General features: G+C 44.3%; 1 protein-coding gene across 1 annotated transcript in view; it reads left to right on the top strand.

Annotated features, from left to right (window-relative positions):
• The window catches only part of ctnnal1 (catenin (cadherin-associated protein), alpha-like 1), a 48,051-nt gene that overhangs the window by 21,870 nt on the left and 9,240 nt on the right, over nucleotides 1-16,941 (top strand). The window contains exons 2-7 of the mRNA XM_030120693.1: nucleotides 6,737-6,926; nucleotides 11,446-11,633; nucleotides 12,408-12,527; nucleotides 14,058-14,147; nucleotides 14,399-14,569; nucleotides 15,785-15,985. Of these exons, the coding sequence (XP_029976553.1) occupies nucleotides 6,737-6,926; nucleotides 11,446-11,633; nucleotides 12,408-12,527; nucleotides 14,058-14,147; nucleotides 14,399-14,569; nucleotides 15,785-15,985 (960 nt within the window). The remainder of the gene's footprint in view (nucleotides 1-6,736; nucleotides 6,927-11,445; nucleotides 11,634-12,407; nucleotides 12,528-14,057; nucleotides 14,148-14,398; nucleotides 14,570-15,784; nucleotides 15,986-16,941) is intronic.

The following is a 16,941-nucleotide window of genomic DNA, read 5'->3' on the forward strand; positions in this document are numbered from 1 at the left end:
TGCATGACCAGTCAGGACTCCATGTGGAGGTGGTTTGGGTCGGCTTTAATGCTAAATTAAACCACAGCGTTGTGGATATAATTTAACAAGGTAAACCAGAAGGCTTTTTTTCTTTTGTGTGTGCTGCATTTCATTTTTTTTCTCCCAGTAACTGAATCTGCAACGCTTCCCATTGTGTGTGAAAGCAGCTGAAAGAGCATTAAACAGGTTGTTATATTTTGCACGGTCGCTTTCTCACTTTGTCAGTGTGTGTGCTTAAAATTATGACCTTTGAGTGGATTAGTTTCACCGGAGAATAAAGGAGCCAATGCTCTCCAACTTTATTGCAGCGAGAGAGCCGGGATGGCGCAGTGGCTGAACTCGTGAATGTTTCTGCTGGCGTGCTCACGTGGCGATACAGTGAACCCTAAAGGATGCAGCTTAAGCATCGCAAGCTGTTACTGGAGTGTGCTGCAGCAGTGCAGCTCAGGGGACACGCTTCAATCACTTACTGTGCACAGGAGGCTGATAGAGCAGAGGAAGATGAAGGCGAGAAAGAAAGAGTGCCGAAGCCACAAGGGAGAGGATTTTTTTTTTTTTTTTTTTTTTTTTAAAGAGGAGACACAAGAAATTCTGTGAGGAAGGAGAGAACACAAGGTGAAACGTGAGGGAGATGTGACATGTCCTTCTCCTTTATTCTCTTCCCTCCCTTCAATCTGCATCTGCTCTGCTCTCCCCTAACTAGTCTCCCTTTATGTCTCCTCATATTCTCAAGTCCGGCTTTTCACCAGTGCGGCATCGGACTCCTGTTTGCCCGTGGCCAATTTGGAAGGAATTTGCTCGCCCATTAAAGTGCGTGTTCAGTGCGACTTTCATCCCTTTCCTCTCAAAGTCTTCCCCCCCCGCCCGCCCTCGCCTAGTCCCCAGTGAAAACCCGGCCACGTCTCTCCTCGCTGCAGCGGAGACCAAACTGAACACTTGGGCTTGTTCAAAGGTACCACAGTTCAGATTTAAAAACAAAAGTTAAGCCTGGAAACCTTTTTGGAGAAATCCACATGAACGAGGCAAACACTCATGGCGTCCTTCTGAACGTAGTTCTCCCTTCAACAATGATCCCTTTGTGCTGTAATTGGCTGAAATGAGATCTGGAAGTATTTGTTTTCTTATTTTACAAAGTGATGCATATGCTGTTGAGTTAACGTAATGAGATGTGTATGCCAGGATGGAGTTACGTAAGTTCCTACAGAAGATGTTCGTCCCCTGCTTTTTTTTTTTTTTTTTTTTGTTTCCTAGTTTTGTCCCTTTTTCTCTGCTCACTGCACTGTCCAATTATTTTCTTCCTATGTATGAACCGTGCTGCTTCCAAGTGTTTATGTCTGCGAAGACTCGCTTCCATTCATCCGTCTTTAGCTGCGTCCAACTTGGGGTTATGGAGAACTTGATCCCACCGGGTCGTGGTTGAAGGATGGTACGCCTTGGAAAGGTCACCGGTTCACAGGATAGAGTCAGACTCACACATACTCACATTCACACTTACAGGTTAATTAGGGTCACATTTGTAGAGTAGGAAAAAAAATTGGAATTTCCCCGAGAAAATCCACGCACACACAGAAAAGACAAGCCGTCCACAAAAAGACCCCTCGATTTAATTCCGAGGAAAGGGGGCCGACTGCAGCACAGGTGCAGAAAAAGCCACATTATATAAACAAAACAGAGCCGCAGCATTATCCCTGATGGATGAACCATGTTCGTGCTGTGACTCACACTCATATATTTTCCCCTGATAGATGAATGTGTTGTAATTTCCTTAGAAATGTGTTTCTAATGTTTTTTTTTTTTTTGTGTGTGTGTGCGTGTAAGTTAAATAAAATTCACTTTGCAGCCTGGTGGTCCCAGCAGGCCCAGTCTGGCTGAAAGGAAATCACAGATATAAATTAGACAAATAAGCAGGCCAAGGGAAAGCCTGCCAAGCAAGCAGTCGTGATGAACATCTACAATATGCATTTAATAACAATCCCCCGCCAGGCCTCCGGGATCGACGTGTTCACGCTCACTTTTATCTGGCTGGTTCTGTTGAAAGGACTTTTTTTTTTTTTTTTTAAGTTATTAAATAACAGGACTGACACAAATTCCCCTCGGGAGGAAAGACTTCAAATTGATTTGCGTTGGGTAATTCACTTTTTTTTTTTTCCCAGAGCCACACCTATTTATCGGCACTTTTTTTTTTTTTGAGAAAGGAGGAAAAAATTGGACAGAGCAGAGATAATGGCTCCGATAAAACTTTCTCCAAGCATTGCTATTCAGTGGAAGTCAGTCAGTAGCCATGGGAGGCAGCCACAAATGTTTCCAGCTTTTGTTACGCTCTGATTTATAGTCAGCCTCTGTGTCCTTGAGGTGTTGGTCCTGATTTAGCGCTAACCGGCGCATTTGTGCATTGTGTTGCTCGGAGTTAGTTGCTGCTGATGCTTTTTATGGCCTTGTAATTGTCATCCTAATTATACACAACAAAGAGATGAGAGTTGAATGGTTGAGAATTAACTGGTTGAGCACCAAGAGGGAGAAACTCATGAGAAGAGGATAAGAGTGTTTAGGAGAACTTCCTGTTGTATTGAGAAGGGGAAGTGTTTTCTGGGGCAAAGTGAGAAAATAACACCGACAAATCACCATATACATCCCAGCCACTGCATTTTTTGTCAAATCGCATGAAGCTATTTTTTTCTCTGCGGTGGATATCTTTGTATCGCAGCCAGTGTAGAACTGGGAACTCGACAAAACCAGGAAGGAGTCGGTTTCCTTTTTATCAACCAGCCTGTGGAGGTATTCTCTCATCCCACGTCAATAAACAAATCTGTTGTGCTTCTGGCTTTGCATCTGAAGCAACATTTGTGCTTATTTAACAGATTTCTCTCTGTGTCAGATCCTCAGCGGGACTCGCGGGCCTCGGATTGGGCGCCGCTCGGTTGATCGGGCTCATTGGTATTGGAGCGCTGCTGTAATGCACCAGAGCGCAGCGGTGTGGTATAGAGAGGCTGTGAGTTCAACAGTGAACTGAAAAGGCGCATATATAGGCAGGCGTGAAATATGAAATGCACTGTGGCCCTGTAACTTTTGGGAAGCAGCTCCAGTGATGGGAGCAGCTGTCTGTAAGGAACGTTAGTGTGAAGTTTGACTTTGTGTGTCTTTCTAGATTTATTCGTAAACATATATGTGGATTCTTGAGGCGTAACATACAATTTAAATGCCTTTTCAAAGCTATAACTGTCTTCAAATTGAGATTTTTTTTGTTTGTTTTCTACTTCTTCTTCATTGTTTGAACACTGCTGCATTCCTTAACGCAGGACTGTCACCACTCTTGCAGCAGGGATTTATTTCATGTTGCATGGCAGCGCCTGCATCCTTGTGAGAATGCATCACACAAAGCAAGCTCCACTTGGAAAAACATTGCTCCTCAATGCTGCCAGTGGCGAGAAAACAGAATTCAACAAAACCTTAAATGAAATTCAGTGTTTCGTTAAAAAAAAATAACAAAAATGCAGTTCCTGACTCTGCTTGTTGGAGGATTTAGGTACAAATGTGATCCAAACATGAACTCAGTTTCTGCACCGTGAGCCTGACACAAGTGTTTTTGAGACATACACAAACAAAGGGGCCTCTCTTCTGTGATGGCACTGTATCAATATTATGTTTTCTCCTCCCTGCTCTGTTCCTGTTTGCACAGGCCAGCCAGTGTACCCACCTAGTAATCCCTAACGGGGGAAATCCCAGGCAGTGGCTCCTCTCGGCCCTCTTTCTGTAATTCACACACATGAATATATATTTCTGTTTCACAGACCCACTATGTTACCCTTGTTAAGCCAACCATGTCAAACTCAGCTGCCTCTCAAGAAGATCTATATAGGTGTGTTTTTCTCCCATCATTTTGCATCTGCCGTCCTCATTTTCTGTCGTCCTCATTGTTTTTACTGACAAGTCGCCCGTCCTCTCTCATGCCCTCTGCTCTGTTGGAGACTTGTTTTTGGAAGTGCGCCAGCCTGAGGGTTCATGTGCGTCACCATTAGCTTGCTCTCCCCTCCTCTGAAATATCACACATGCTTTATTAACAAACAGACGGCACAGTGAAAGATGTCTGCTTTACATCTCAAGAGCCGTGTCTGTTGTGTAACTTGATTTCCACCTGAGATCGAACAACAGAGCGCGAGTGCGAGTCGTGTGTGTCACGGCGCCCCCGATTCCTTCTTGCATATTGTCCGGCCAGCTGGCACAGGTGGTTTCAGAAGGACTATCCTGCTCTGTGTGCGGATGAGTCATTGGAAAAAAAACTCTGACCTCGCGGGAGGGAAAGCTCGCCGGGCGAAATGGGAGAATGATACGTGATGTGACAGGTAACGGAACAAAAGTACAGGAGAGTCGGTAGGAGAAACAAAGGCAGCAGCGGGGTTGCGGTGGGTTTATTTCAAGCATTCCTGTGGCATTTATTCAGCTTCTCATCAGAGCAGCTCACGCTGCTCATTATGTCCTTCTCCTGTAAACATGCGTGTTGCCACAACTGCAGTCTTTCGTCATACCTTTAAGCACCTTTGTGGCCTTCATTTGCTGGATTGATAGCTTGGCCACAGCACACCGTGTTCTGGATTACGTCAAAACAAACATTCGCCTTGTTTTAGTGAAGTCTCGCTTCTGTTTTTGTTTAATAACCTGTTTAAACTCATTATTTCACATCAGATTTACATACTTGATGAACAACTTGAATATATACTGTATATAGAAAAAAATCATTAGTAATTGCTTCACATTTTTCCACTTTTTTCAATTTGTGTTCATGTCTTTATATTTGAGTGAGAATATTTAAAATCAGTGTCGTCGTATCCTGAACCAGCACTCCTGCTCGATCCAGAAATGACAGCTGTGCTTTTCTTTGCTGGGCGTCTGGCTCCTCGATCCTGAGAGCCAACAAAGCCCCGAAGGCTGGAGGTACCAGCAGACTGGCTTTGTGTGTGTGTGTGTGTGTGTGTGTGTGTGTGTGTGTGTGTGTGTGTGTCTGTGTCTGTGTCTGTGTCTGTGTCTGTGTCTGTGTCTGTGTGTGTGTGTGTGTGTGTGTGTGTGTGTGTGTGTGTGTGTGTGTGTGTGTGTGTGTGTGTGTGTGTGTGTGTGTGTGTGTGTGTGTGTGTGTGTGTGTGTGTGTGTGTCATGGCTGCAGAAGCCAAATGTGAAGACGGCTGAGATGGAACCTGTGCTCAACGGGTCGTGTCGCTTAAAAAAAATCCAGCAGGGACGAGTTTAACGGTGATTCTGGTGTGGTGCGTGCTCTTAACCTTCATCATCAGAGTTAATATATTATTAGGATGCAATGCAGTGACAATGTTTCATTGACAAGGTAATATTTCGAAACTTGACCCAATAGTGAAATTTGTGTCCTTCAAATCTGCATTTAAATTTTAACATGAATGAATTCATTGATTTAAAAAAAAATACTGCCAACTAAGCATAAAAAAACAATATTTTCTCCCAAAAAAAAAAAGCGAGTAAAAACAAGCCTTGGTGTTAATATTTAATCTGTTTGATGCTCTCGTACCACAGTGGTCCAGACTTGCTATGCAGAGCAGCACTTTGATCCCTGTTAAACATGTCAGACTCATTCTGTGCGACTCAGTGGTCCTTGAAAAAGCTGTCATTGGAGGATGATGTGTGATGTACAGATTAAATGTGGGTCAGGCCTCACAGGAGAGCGGCTCGGAAAAGAATGCTGACTCGGCAGAATTCAGACGTCGGCACAGTGGCACACGGTTGGGAGAAGGCGTCCTGATTGTTGTGTAAATCATGGGGAACAAATGCTCCTCTTACTGCGTAAGATGTGTGTGTGTGTGTGAATCAGTGTATTTCGGTCCCACATGTAGAGATTCAGTTTGCTGCACGTTGCACTGCTGAATGTGATCGCTTCACTCTTTCCCTTTCCCGTGCGAGGGGTTGATCTGTGGCAAGTCGGCTCTCCGAGGGTTAATTCTGTGATAGTCTTTCAAAATAAATCTGAACGCATCTCGGAGTGTTTCATTCAGATTCTTTTGTGAGGAGAGAAAGAGAAGCGACAGCCTGGAGAGAGTTGCATTCCTGTGTCAGGATGCTGCTCCTTCAAACAGCCATCTGAGCTCTGAAGCCCACAAAGGCTTTACTGTAAAAGATTCCCCACTTGGACCACCTGCAGCCATGAACCAATTAAAACCACCACCCACCACTTCCTGACCCAAATGGTTTGGCGCAAACAGACACACAGGACTGTGCCGGCAGATGCACACACACACACACACACACACACACACACACATCCACGCAATGGTAACAGCTGGAGCAAGTACAAGCAATCGATAAATAACTGGTGATAATTGGCTCAACTCATTCATAATTGATGTCCTCAATTACCACTAAGAGGACCCACCTGAGTTCAGTGTGTGTTTTCCTGTGTGCCCAGCGGTGGATTGTCTTGTTCGTGTGTATCATAGAAGATGTGTGGATGTGTCACCCCGTAGCCTCATGGGATCGGCTCCCCGATGCTCCACAATCAAACTTATAGTTCAACAGCCTCATAAATTGCTGTAATCCTTATCATTGTTGAGGTTTCAGTTTGTTTTTCTGCCTGCTTATTTATTTATCATGATTTGCCAACATCCTTCTTTCTTGTCTGTGAAAGAAAAGCACCGCTGACACATCTTCAATCTGTTTTCTGACACAAACATCTTGCCCCCCCCCTTACACATTCCTGCAGATCACGACTCTGATCAACCATAAAGACAAGCCAAAGAAGTCGGAGCGCACCCTGGCAGCTATACACAGGGTGGGACAGGCAGTGAGCGTGGCCGTGGGCCGCTTCGTCTCCGTCGGCGAGGCCATCGCTGCCGAGAACCATGAGCTGAAGGACGAGATGGGGCAAGCCTGCTTCGAGGCGCGCCGGGCAGGTAGGTTTGAACCTCACCGCCTTTTAGTTTTTTTTTGGCTGTCAGAGCGTGTGTTAGGGGTCTTCATTTCAAAGAATTAGTACCGTCATGATCCTCTTCATTGCTGTTTTCTTAAACTTTTGGCATCACAGTGTTATCAAATATCAGCAAATTTCCATTCGACTAGACAGGGCTGATGTCCAACAGCATTACTGGAGAAGACCTCCCCAGAGTGCTCTAAAGATGCTGTTTTTATTAGGCTGGGATTGAAAGCTGGGTGGAAAAAAAAAGCTGCTGCTGCACCCAAGGGTGCAGTAAGCAGGCTTAGAAAGCAGAGCATAATGGACTCTGATAGAAGGTTATTGGAAGACTGTGTGTGTCGGGCTGTTGGTGGAATTAAAGTAGTTGTAGGTTTTCTTTTTTTTTTCCAGAGCCTCTGATGGCGTCTTTATCATGTTGAGAAGTGCGTCTCCACCCGAGGTCACCATCAGAAAGTGTTCTTTTTTTCAGTTAGCTGTTTTAAACTTACGATCTCTGTCTTCCTGCATCTCCCACCTGCTCTGAAACATGCATATATTAAGCGGTGAATGATTTGACCTGTCCAGAGCGAAGTCCCCCTTTCGCTTGATGCGCGCCGCGAGAGATTCCTCTGCCCTGAGAACCAGAATAGGTCATTTATTTTGCCGAATGGATAAAGTATTAAGTGGAAAGCTGGTTTGAAGAAGCTGAGCCTGAGCTTGGAGGGTCAGGGAGTTGGCAACAACGGCTCCCAGTGAGAAGAAAACAAAAACACGTCTTTCCCCTCAGTAGCACTCTCAACTGCGATCGAGTCTGGGAAAAGAGTTGCTGATGGTTTTTTTTGTTTCTCTTCCTGCTTTGCAAAGTTTTTCTGTTGAGGCTAAAAAAAAAAATACAGCCTAATGTGTCCTGCTATCTCTCCCAACAGTCCCCATTTAGATAGTTGTCGCCACTGGAGAGGTGTAACTTTTCTTCATACCTGTCAGTTCCACTCTTATCAGATAGAACAGGGACCTCATTTGGCCTCCTGCAGAGTCGGCCGGAAACGGTATCGCACTGGATAAGAATTTAGACGCAGCGCTGTGATAATGGCTTTACGTCGGAGCAGCCAGCTTGTGTAGCAAAGCGTTTAATCCTCACACAGCCCTGATTTGTAAAGACGACTAAAACTCAGACAAAGACAGTGGCTGGTGGGAGGAGGAGAATAGACTGATGAAACTGCGTGTGTGTGTGTGTGTGTGTTGTCTGTGTGCCTGCAATGGTGTGTGTTGCAGTCTATGACTAATGTATTCCAGTACTTGCTCTCCTCTCAGAAAGGTGTTTTCACAGTTTTCTGTTGCAGTTTTCCTGACAGACGCTGAACAATCGCTACCTGATTTTTGTCTGGTCTCTTATTAAAAAAAAAAAAAAAAAAAGGAAAGATGAAGAAATACTTTGCAGCGAACAAAAGCCTCTTCAGATTCAAGTCTTTAGCAGAGAGTGGGGCTGGTTAGTGAAGGATTGACGTTTCTTTAACGTGTAGCTGGAGGGAGAGTTTAATCAGGCAGACTTTAGCCTTGTGTGCTATAATGAATTAAATAAAAGCAGGCTGCAAGCTCTGGTTTAATTAGATGCTACCCATCATCGGAGCAGTGGAGAGATCCATGGAGGGAGGTCAGTGAAGGCAATCTGTGATGCATCTCTAACTCTGTTTCACTCAGCCTCTCGCGTTCACTCCGTGTTCCTCTCTTTCTTTCTGTATCAGCGGTGATTACAGATGTCAGATATGGAAGGTAGGAAACGTGAGCTCAAGGAGGACTATACGCGTTCCCTGATAAACTGATATATAGGTATAATTTTCAACCGAGAAGTATATCAAGTCATGAAATGGTATTACTTTTTTAGAATGTTTTAAGTTTCCATACTGCATACTGAAGCACGGAGGCGCTTTTGGCTTACCTTGGACTGCAAAATATCACATTTTTTTTCTTTGCACATTATCAACTTCCACATGCATGTAGCACAAAACTGACTGGATTGCAGTTAAATTATACATTTCTTTACACTTTGCATTCATGCTCTGCATGTCCACATAATACAGGAAACTTTTGGAGCCCTGTGTTTACAAAAAGTTGTATTTCACTTAATTATTTCAACATTACATCATGCCTGCTGGCAACATTCCAGAATACAAGCATAATAAAGGAAAAAAAATAACAAAAAACTGCAAAGTTAACTGTTTCTCCTGCTGGTGGGAGCTGCAGGCATTCATATGAGGTGCTGTTGTGTTTGTTGAAATTGTACAAATTCCAACCCACCGAGACAAAAATAGCATATATTTTAATGCTTGGTCATACATTGTAAGTCATGTCACATGTGCTATCCCCAACTACATCAGTGCATATTGTAGGTTTAACTGATGTCATGAAGCCCCAGCAGGGATTTCAGTGTGTGTGTTCATTGTAACGTTGTACTTGCACTGTGGATTTGGCTCATTTCTTACATTGGATCCGGCTTCCTGCTGGAAGCAGAATTCAAGTTTGAGTTCCCCACAGTCAAGGCCAAGACCTATAACAATGCTCTCCACGGGGGAGAATTAAAATGCTGAAGTAAAAGTGGTATATTTTATTGCTCTCCACTGACTGACACTTGTTGCAAAACGTAACAGCAGGCGTTGGAATTTGCCTGATTTTAAACACACGACGAAAAGATCACAGATTAGCCTTTCAGATGTTTATTTGTAAGTTTAAAAAAAATGTCTTTCTCCTTTTAGAACATCTATTGTATAATAATTGTTCATTCACAGCCTTTATGTTGAAGATGATCAGTATATCATGGCCCTAAAACCTTGAATTTCCTCCCTCTCTGCAAAGCGTTCTTTGTAAACTAGGCCTGTGTTTTAACTGGTTCGGGGAGCCGGCGCTGTAAAGCAGCCTGTCGGATGCAATCTCCTCACCAGTGCTGCTTTTTATGAAAGACCAGCCAAACCGAATAGACGGCCAAGCTGCATGACCCGATACCGACCAGCAACCCCCACCCCGGTGAAAGGGAAAGCTCGCTCTGTCACTGAGATTTCCTTTCGGTACACATTCCTCTTGATAGGCCTGTTTGGTGATGGCTTTTGGGCTTAAAAATTCCTGTAACCTGGAATACGATGAACATGAAAGAAAGGGAAGAAAAGCTCCAAATGGCTTGCAGACTATGTTTGGATCAGGTTGGCATAGCTCTGGTGTAACTGTGCTGAGCGTGACGTTATTGTGTTTTATCCCTTCCGGAAATGATCTGCAGCGCTGGAGGTGAGGAGTGGTGTGTTTATGCTGCCACGCTGTCTGAACGAGCCAACCTCTGTCTTTGCATGTCCAAGTTTTTTTTTTTTTTTTTTATCCCTGAAATGGCACCCAGGAAGCCTGCCAGCAGAGTTTGGATCAGGATGGCACAGTTTACAAACCGCTCGGCTGAATGAGGGACTGCTGTGTTCCGTCATGTGATGTGAAGTACCACAGTAAAGAGCAATAAGCCCTCTGTTTACTGACTGAGATCCACACAAGTTCTGCTTTATGACTGAGTTGATGTAACAAAAGCAGAAATGTTGGCGTGAGGGAGTTCCCTTTTCCCAGCAAGATTTTGATTTTTCAGAATAAATAGTAACAGTAATGATGATAATGGAGCTAATTTTGAGCAACTCAGCCCTCGTCTTTTTCCTCGTACAGAAATGCATAAACTTCTGCTACAGCTGTCTTGCTTCCAGTTTCCAGATCTTCCCAAATGCACAACAATGTCTCGTCATTAGAAAATGAAATAAATAACACCCGGGCTGGGAAAGATTGTGTCTGATTCTCGCTGACAGGTGGTGAGGAGTAACTTTTTTGTGATGTTTTTTTTTTTTTTAATGTTTGATGCCAGTGAACTAGTGCAGTGAAATCGCTTTGAACTAAATTAAGAGAGCTGCCATCAGATCTGTTTTTGATATCGCGTAGACTGATCTTATGTCCTAATGATGATGATAACTTTTCAAAACATAATTACAAAGCTCTGTGCTGTACATCTGAAGCGAAAGAGAGTGAACTAAAATGCATCAAGATGAGAGGAGAAAAACAATGATGACAGTTTAAAAAAGTTGCTTATCGTGCCGTTTTGAAAGATGAGTGTGTTTGCAGCTCTGCTGTCCTCAGACGGGTTGTTCTTAGAGCCTTAATTGCGCAGGCCCTCCGTCCTGGAACGGCCAATACGGGCATGTCTGACGATTGCAGGGGACAGGAAGGAACACGGGGAATTAAAAGTTCTGCTCGTTAATCAAAGTCTGAGCCTCTCTGGGCTCCCTAAGAAAGATGCATGGTGTGAAAATCAATTCAAAGGAAGGTGAAGCTGGGCGATGGCCACATTTCTTACAGTTACAATCCGAGCTGCAGGGCTGGAGGAGTTTGTTTCAGAGTCACTGACAACAGAGAAAGAGCTATAGCAATTCATCAATCTGCAGAAAGTCACTGAGACAGGACATCCACAAGTGCAGAGGTCGAGCTTGATCTCCGTTCTCCTCTGACAGGTGATGCCATTGCCCAGCTGACAGACGTTGGATCAGCCACGCCGCCTCAGTCGGACGCTCGCCTCACCGTTTTCAGCGACCGGACGGGCATGGTGAAAGCCGCGCGCCTGCTGCTCTCTTCGGTCACTAAAGTCCTGGTCCTGGCGGACCGCATCGTCATCAAACAGATCATCACATCGCGCAACAAGGTGAAACTTTGACTCGAATCTGTTGTTTCATTGCCTTTTTTTTACACACACACACATACACGCTCTGTCTCTGATAGAGTCCAACCTGAGTTCTTTATTGCTTAATAAACGTGCCCGGGCTTTCTTAAGGAGTACTCTGGGCCTAAATGAAGGTAGGCAGCACATTTAATGATCACATGAAAGCACAGATCCAGATACTGTCTCTCTCCACGTACCTGGCTCTGCTCTCTGCCAGACAGCGTGATATGGATGTAGCAGGAGGCTGCGCCAAGAATGGAAATAGAGGAGGTTGGGGTTGGGGGGGGGAGCTAATCACGACTGGTTAGCCTTGTTTAGACAGACAGTCGACAGCCCCCCTGTTCTCCATTACTGGCAAACACAATTACATCTCTTCCTCTTCTTTGTACGGCATGGATAAAAGCCTCTGCGTTAGCGCTGCCAGCTAGCATGCCCTCTGCAACCAAATTAGCAGCTGCATAGACTACTATTAAATAAAAATGTGGGTTAGGATGTGCTTAATGTAAGGCCTTGATTTAGGCCATCACTGATGTAATTATACCACATTAAAGCAGCAGTATCTCTGAAGGAAGAGCAGGAATAGCACCGAAATAAGCAAGTAGTAGATGTTACATGTCACCTGTACAGTTGCTTTAATTATTGGGTTTGTTGCAAGGTAAAGATACTGTACATACAGGGTTTTTTTTTTTTTTTTGTCTGTTTCTATACTATAGTGTTCATTTTCACCGCCGTGCTCTGGTTTCCTCCTCCTGCTAGGTTCTGGTGACACTTGACCATCTGGAGAGAGTCAGCACCTTCCAGGAGTTTGTGCAGATTTTCAGCCAGTTCGGCAACGAGATGGTGGAGTTCGCTCACCTCACAGGAGACAGACAGAACGTGAGTAGCGTGCGAACGAATGCAGACTGGGTTTTCTGCCTGAACAGCACCAATGTAGTCAGCTCACTGAAGATGGAAAGGTGGTTTTTGACAGAAATGCAATTTTTTTTTAGAATTCTAGTGAATTTGAACTGAGCTTATTAGATATAAGCAGTGCAAAACGCGTTGTTGTTAATGGACTAATATTTACTCAATTAACTGATTATTCGTGGGAATAACCTTGTGCTTGAAGATGCAGGTGAATAATCAGCTAATTTCTACAAAGTAAAAAATAAAACAACTTGTCTTAATGCAGTCATTTAATACAAATATTCTGGGAGCAGATGGTGAAGTCAAAAAATCAGCAGCACTGACATTGGAAATGTACAGCAACAAATCAATCCACAAATCGTTCCGTGGTATTATTCACTCTTTTCCCCCAAGAAAAAAAAATATCTTGCATTCACACTGTATCCAGGTTTCATCTGGCTTTCATTACTTTTTGTATCCATTTTTTTTTTTTTTTTTGAACGCAAGTTTCAATCCATAAAAGAAATGTTCTGAGTCATATTCCTCAAAGCCTTTTCGCATCACGATTCAGTGTAGATGTGAACTGACCTGCGCTTTCATCCGCTCCGTCTTTCTGCAGCGTGTCAGCTTTACGGTGCACTTTACTGTGCAAATTTGCAAAACAAAACTTTTTTTTCTGAAATCTTCAGAAAGAAGAAGAAAAAAAAAACACACACACGCAGCGTAACTTTGGGGTTCTAACTTTGTACTGTCAGACCGCTAATCCTGCTTTGATGCATACATTCAGCCTTCGCAGCTAAAGCGCTTTGCCTGCAGAAGTTTATGTAAAGTGCAACGGCTGCGATATCTAGACGGGGAGGGAGGATCGTCCGTCCCTCCCTCCGAGTTTCATCGTGTTTTGACACACACGTCACGTCTCTCTCCAACACTCCTTGTTGCTGCTAATGCCTTCTCTCCTCATTTGCCTCCCTGTTTTCTTCATCTATTTTTCTCCCGTCTCTCTCCTGCCCATTGCGCACACATGCACAGGCATGCATCACTTTTAGAAAATCCGCCATCTACATCTATTGACGCCGGCGAGCGCATAGGCAAAAAAAATAATGACAGATAATCACTTCGTCTTTGTAATCTATGGCAAAGTGCCCAGAGAGGAGTTGATTCAGCTGCCTTTTTTTTTTTTCTCTCTAAATCCTGCATCTAGATAATTCAAGCTGTCTATTTCTGTGTGAATTACACGGAGAGGGATGAAGCAGGTCGCATCCTATCCTCTTTTCTATTCTGGTAGCATCCCTTATTGTCAGATGACGCCTAACCTGTGAAGTTTCGTGGATAGGAAGACACTTGGATAGGAATCAGCGTTATATTTGGATGTCCCCTTCATACCAGCACCAAAGAGATTTGCTGAGTACTTTTGGTGCTTTATGTCCCTCCGACACGCTGAGAGCTCTCAGAAGTTGTAACTCAAGTAAAGTCACTCTTCACCATATGGCGTGTGTGTGTGTGTGTGTGTTGGGACTGTAGGACCTGAAGGATGAGAAGAAGAAAGCCCGGATGGCAGCAGCCAGAGCAGTGCTGGAGAAATGCACCATGATGCTCCTCACAGCCTCCAAGGTACAGTGGGACCGGGGTTAGCGCTCGGGCTCGCGGCAAGAGTTATGGATTATGTCCAGCTTAAAGATTTAGGCTCTCTCAGGTTTCTTTCATTCCAAGGCTTTTCGACATGCTTAATAGAATCTTAACGCCGGAGCTGAAGTCTTGTTTTTCGTTTATAAAAGGTGAATTAACCGTGGAAAAAGGGCAGAATTTGAAAAGGGTAAAAGAGGTTGCGAGCTTTGACATTTCACATCAACCCTCTCCCAAAGACGTGCCTGAGGCATCCCGACTGCGAGTCGGCGCGGATCAACAAAGACGCCGTGTTCCACCGGATGCGCTGCGCCCTGGAGCAGGTCATTGAGATAGTCACCGAGGCCCGGAGCTGCGGGGAGAGCAAGATGCTTCCTGCCAGCATCTACAACGGCATCAAGGACTTCAAGGTGGGTTCAGATCGGCGATTCAGTGAAGTGAATCTCATCTGATCGTTATCGGTCCAGAGCTGTGGAACTCGTCTGGCTCAGCAGCCACATGCAGACTATTTCATCGTCAACTGGACTGGACGATAAAATATTTAATCAAAACCTGAAATACATACATAAGTACATCTAAAAATATTGACAACTTCAATGTTTTTTCATTAATTGTTGTGAGTAATGTAAGTATTTGATTATGAACAACTGCTGCAGTGTTTCTCTTCTCAAACTTATGTGGGTAAAAAGGCGTACTTGGTCTCAGAACAGGTTTTCTGAACCCGTCAACATGCCATTTTTCACAAACTCACATTTGTGGTGTTTATGGAATGATGCTAATGCATCTCTTCACTACAAGCATTGTCTCCAGCTGCTGTTCAGGTGTCAGATGTTACAATCTCTCCGTCTTCCGCATTTGTCTGATTTAGGATTTTTGCCAGTCAAACTTGACTCTGCGGGAAAGGCAGGATACAACTCTGGGAGCTTTGCCAGTGTCAAAATTTCCTCTTTTACTCAAACAATGGAAACAATTACTTTCTTTATTTTTCCACTTTGCACCGTCATCCTGCAGACTGCATCAAACCTATTTTGGGCTGCATGTTAGAAAAGCAGAAATCCTCAGATCTGAGGTTCATTTTTGTGCAAGCCCCTTGTTAGTGGCTGCTGCAGGAAACCATATTTACATTCACTGTGTTTGCGTTGTAGCTTCAAGTGTGACTCAGGCACTCGGTATGAACCAGCAGACCTGCTCGTTTTTATAATTCTGTTAATGCAGTTTGTGTGAATCACCAATAAACCGATGTCACTCTGGCTAATCTCTCTCTCCTCCCCGTACGCCTGCAGATTAAGAAGGAACAACGACTCGTGAAAACATTTTTGAGGGGCTCTTTTCAAATTGAGAGAGAATAAAGTATTCGCAGAAGAAATACAGAGATGGTGAATGGATTTTATTTTTAGCAGCAGCTTTTAGTGGCAGTTTTCTAAAAGCTCTTATAAACTGGTCTTTTTACGATGCAGAAGCAGAAACCTTCGCTCCTCCTAAAGCCAGGTCTTTGTTTGACACAAGAAAGATTAAACGGAAAATGCAGTAGCTCTCACGTCTGAGTGTCGGCGATGCATTGTGCAGAAGACTTCACTTTCCTCTTCATTTCCCCGTGTTCTTAAATGCTCTTTCGCCTCACGCAGTCCGGCGTGGAGTACCTGCGGGAAAACCTGTACTCGATGTCGCCGCAGAGCCTGACCGGCCAGCTGGAGGCCCTTGTGGAGCGGACAGAAGACTTCACCGACTCGGCCTACACCAGCCACGAGCAGCGCCAGGCCATCCTCGGCCTGTGCCAGCTGGCGCGCCAGGACGCCCAGCAGCTGGTGCACGCCTGGGTGGAAGCGGTATGTTGGCACAGGCCGGCAGGCTGCTGCAGAGGCATGCTCAAATAGAGGAGGACTGAGAGAAGCATATGCTGACATATACGGAGCATCTGAAAGATATTACCAATGAAATAGAAATTTGTAGTAATGAGGTGTGAATTAACTTTTCTCCTTTTGGAAAAATATACTTTAGTTGATGTGTTTACGTGATAATACTTTGTGAAGTTTTTTTTTTTTTTGTTAAGCTAATTAAAAGAGCACGCTGATTTAGATCAATTGTATTATCCTGTTATACTGCTTAGCAATGAGCAGATCAACAGATTAATCAAGAGTGCGATCAGCAGAATGATAAGTGAAGGAGACGTCTATGCCTTTTACACATTTTCCAAATGGGAACAGTCTTTTATGCGTCATTATGCAACTTTCAGGCTGTGTTTGACATGCTGCACACAGCAAAGATCCACACACACACACACACACACACACACATACACACTCACATTAACGAGCCGCTTTGACACTCGCTCACGTTGCCTCCTCGTTTTGTTTTCACGTGTCTCTTCCAGAACAACCCGGCGTTAACCCACCTGAGCTATCTGTTGTTTTACCTTTAAATGCATTTCATCCGAGGCTCGTTCAGCCGAGGGAGAAACGTTGCGTCGTGTTCCTTAGCATTCAGCGCAGCCTCCTCGGCCTTGAGAATTGATGGACTTATGCAACATAAGTCATTATGTTGCAGCTTCTCATTGTCAACTTTTTTCCCTTTGTGCGCTCCGGTATGCACAGAGCAGCAGCAGCTGCTGCATAATTGTACAGGAGAGTCTCATCGAGCCCCTCTGCAATTGCAGGTCACGTGGAGACTTGAAAAGACCAGGAAACTGCGGTCTGTTGAAATCGGAGAGAAAAAGCTTGTGAATTTGCAAATTTTCTTGGGTGTCCTGCCCAGTTCTGGCTGTGCTCCTGATTGTTATTTGCAG

The sequence above is a fragment of the Salarias fasciatus genome, chromosome 22, assembly GCF_902148845.1.
Source record: "Salarias fasciatus chromosome 22, fSalaFa1.1, whole genome shotgun sequence".
In the NCBI taxonomy this organism is placed as follows: Eukaryota; Metazoa; Chordata; class Actinopteri; order Blenniiformes; family Blenniidae; genus Salarias; species Salarias fasciatus.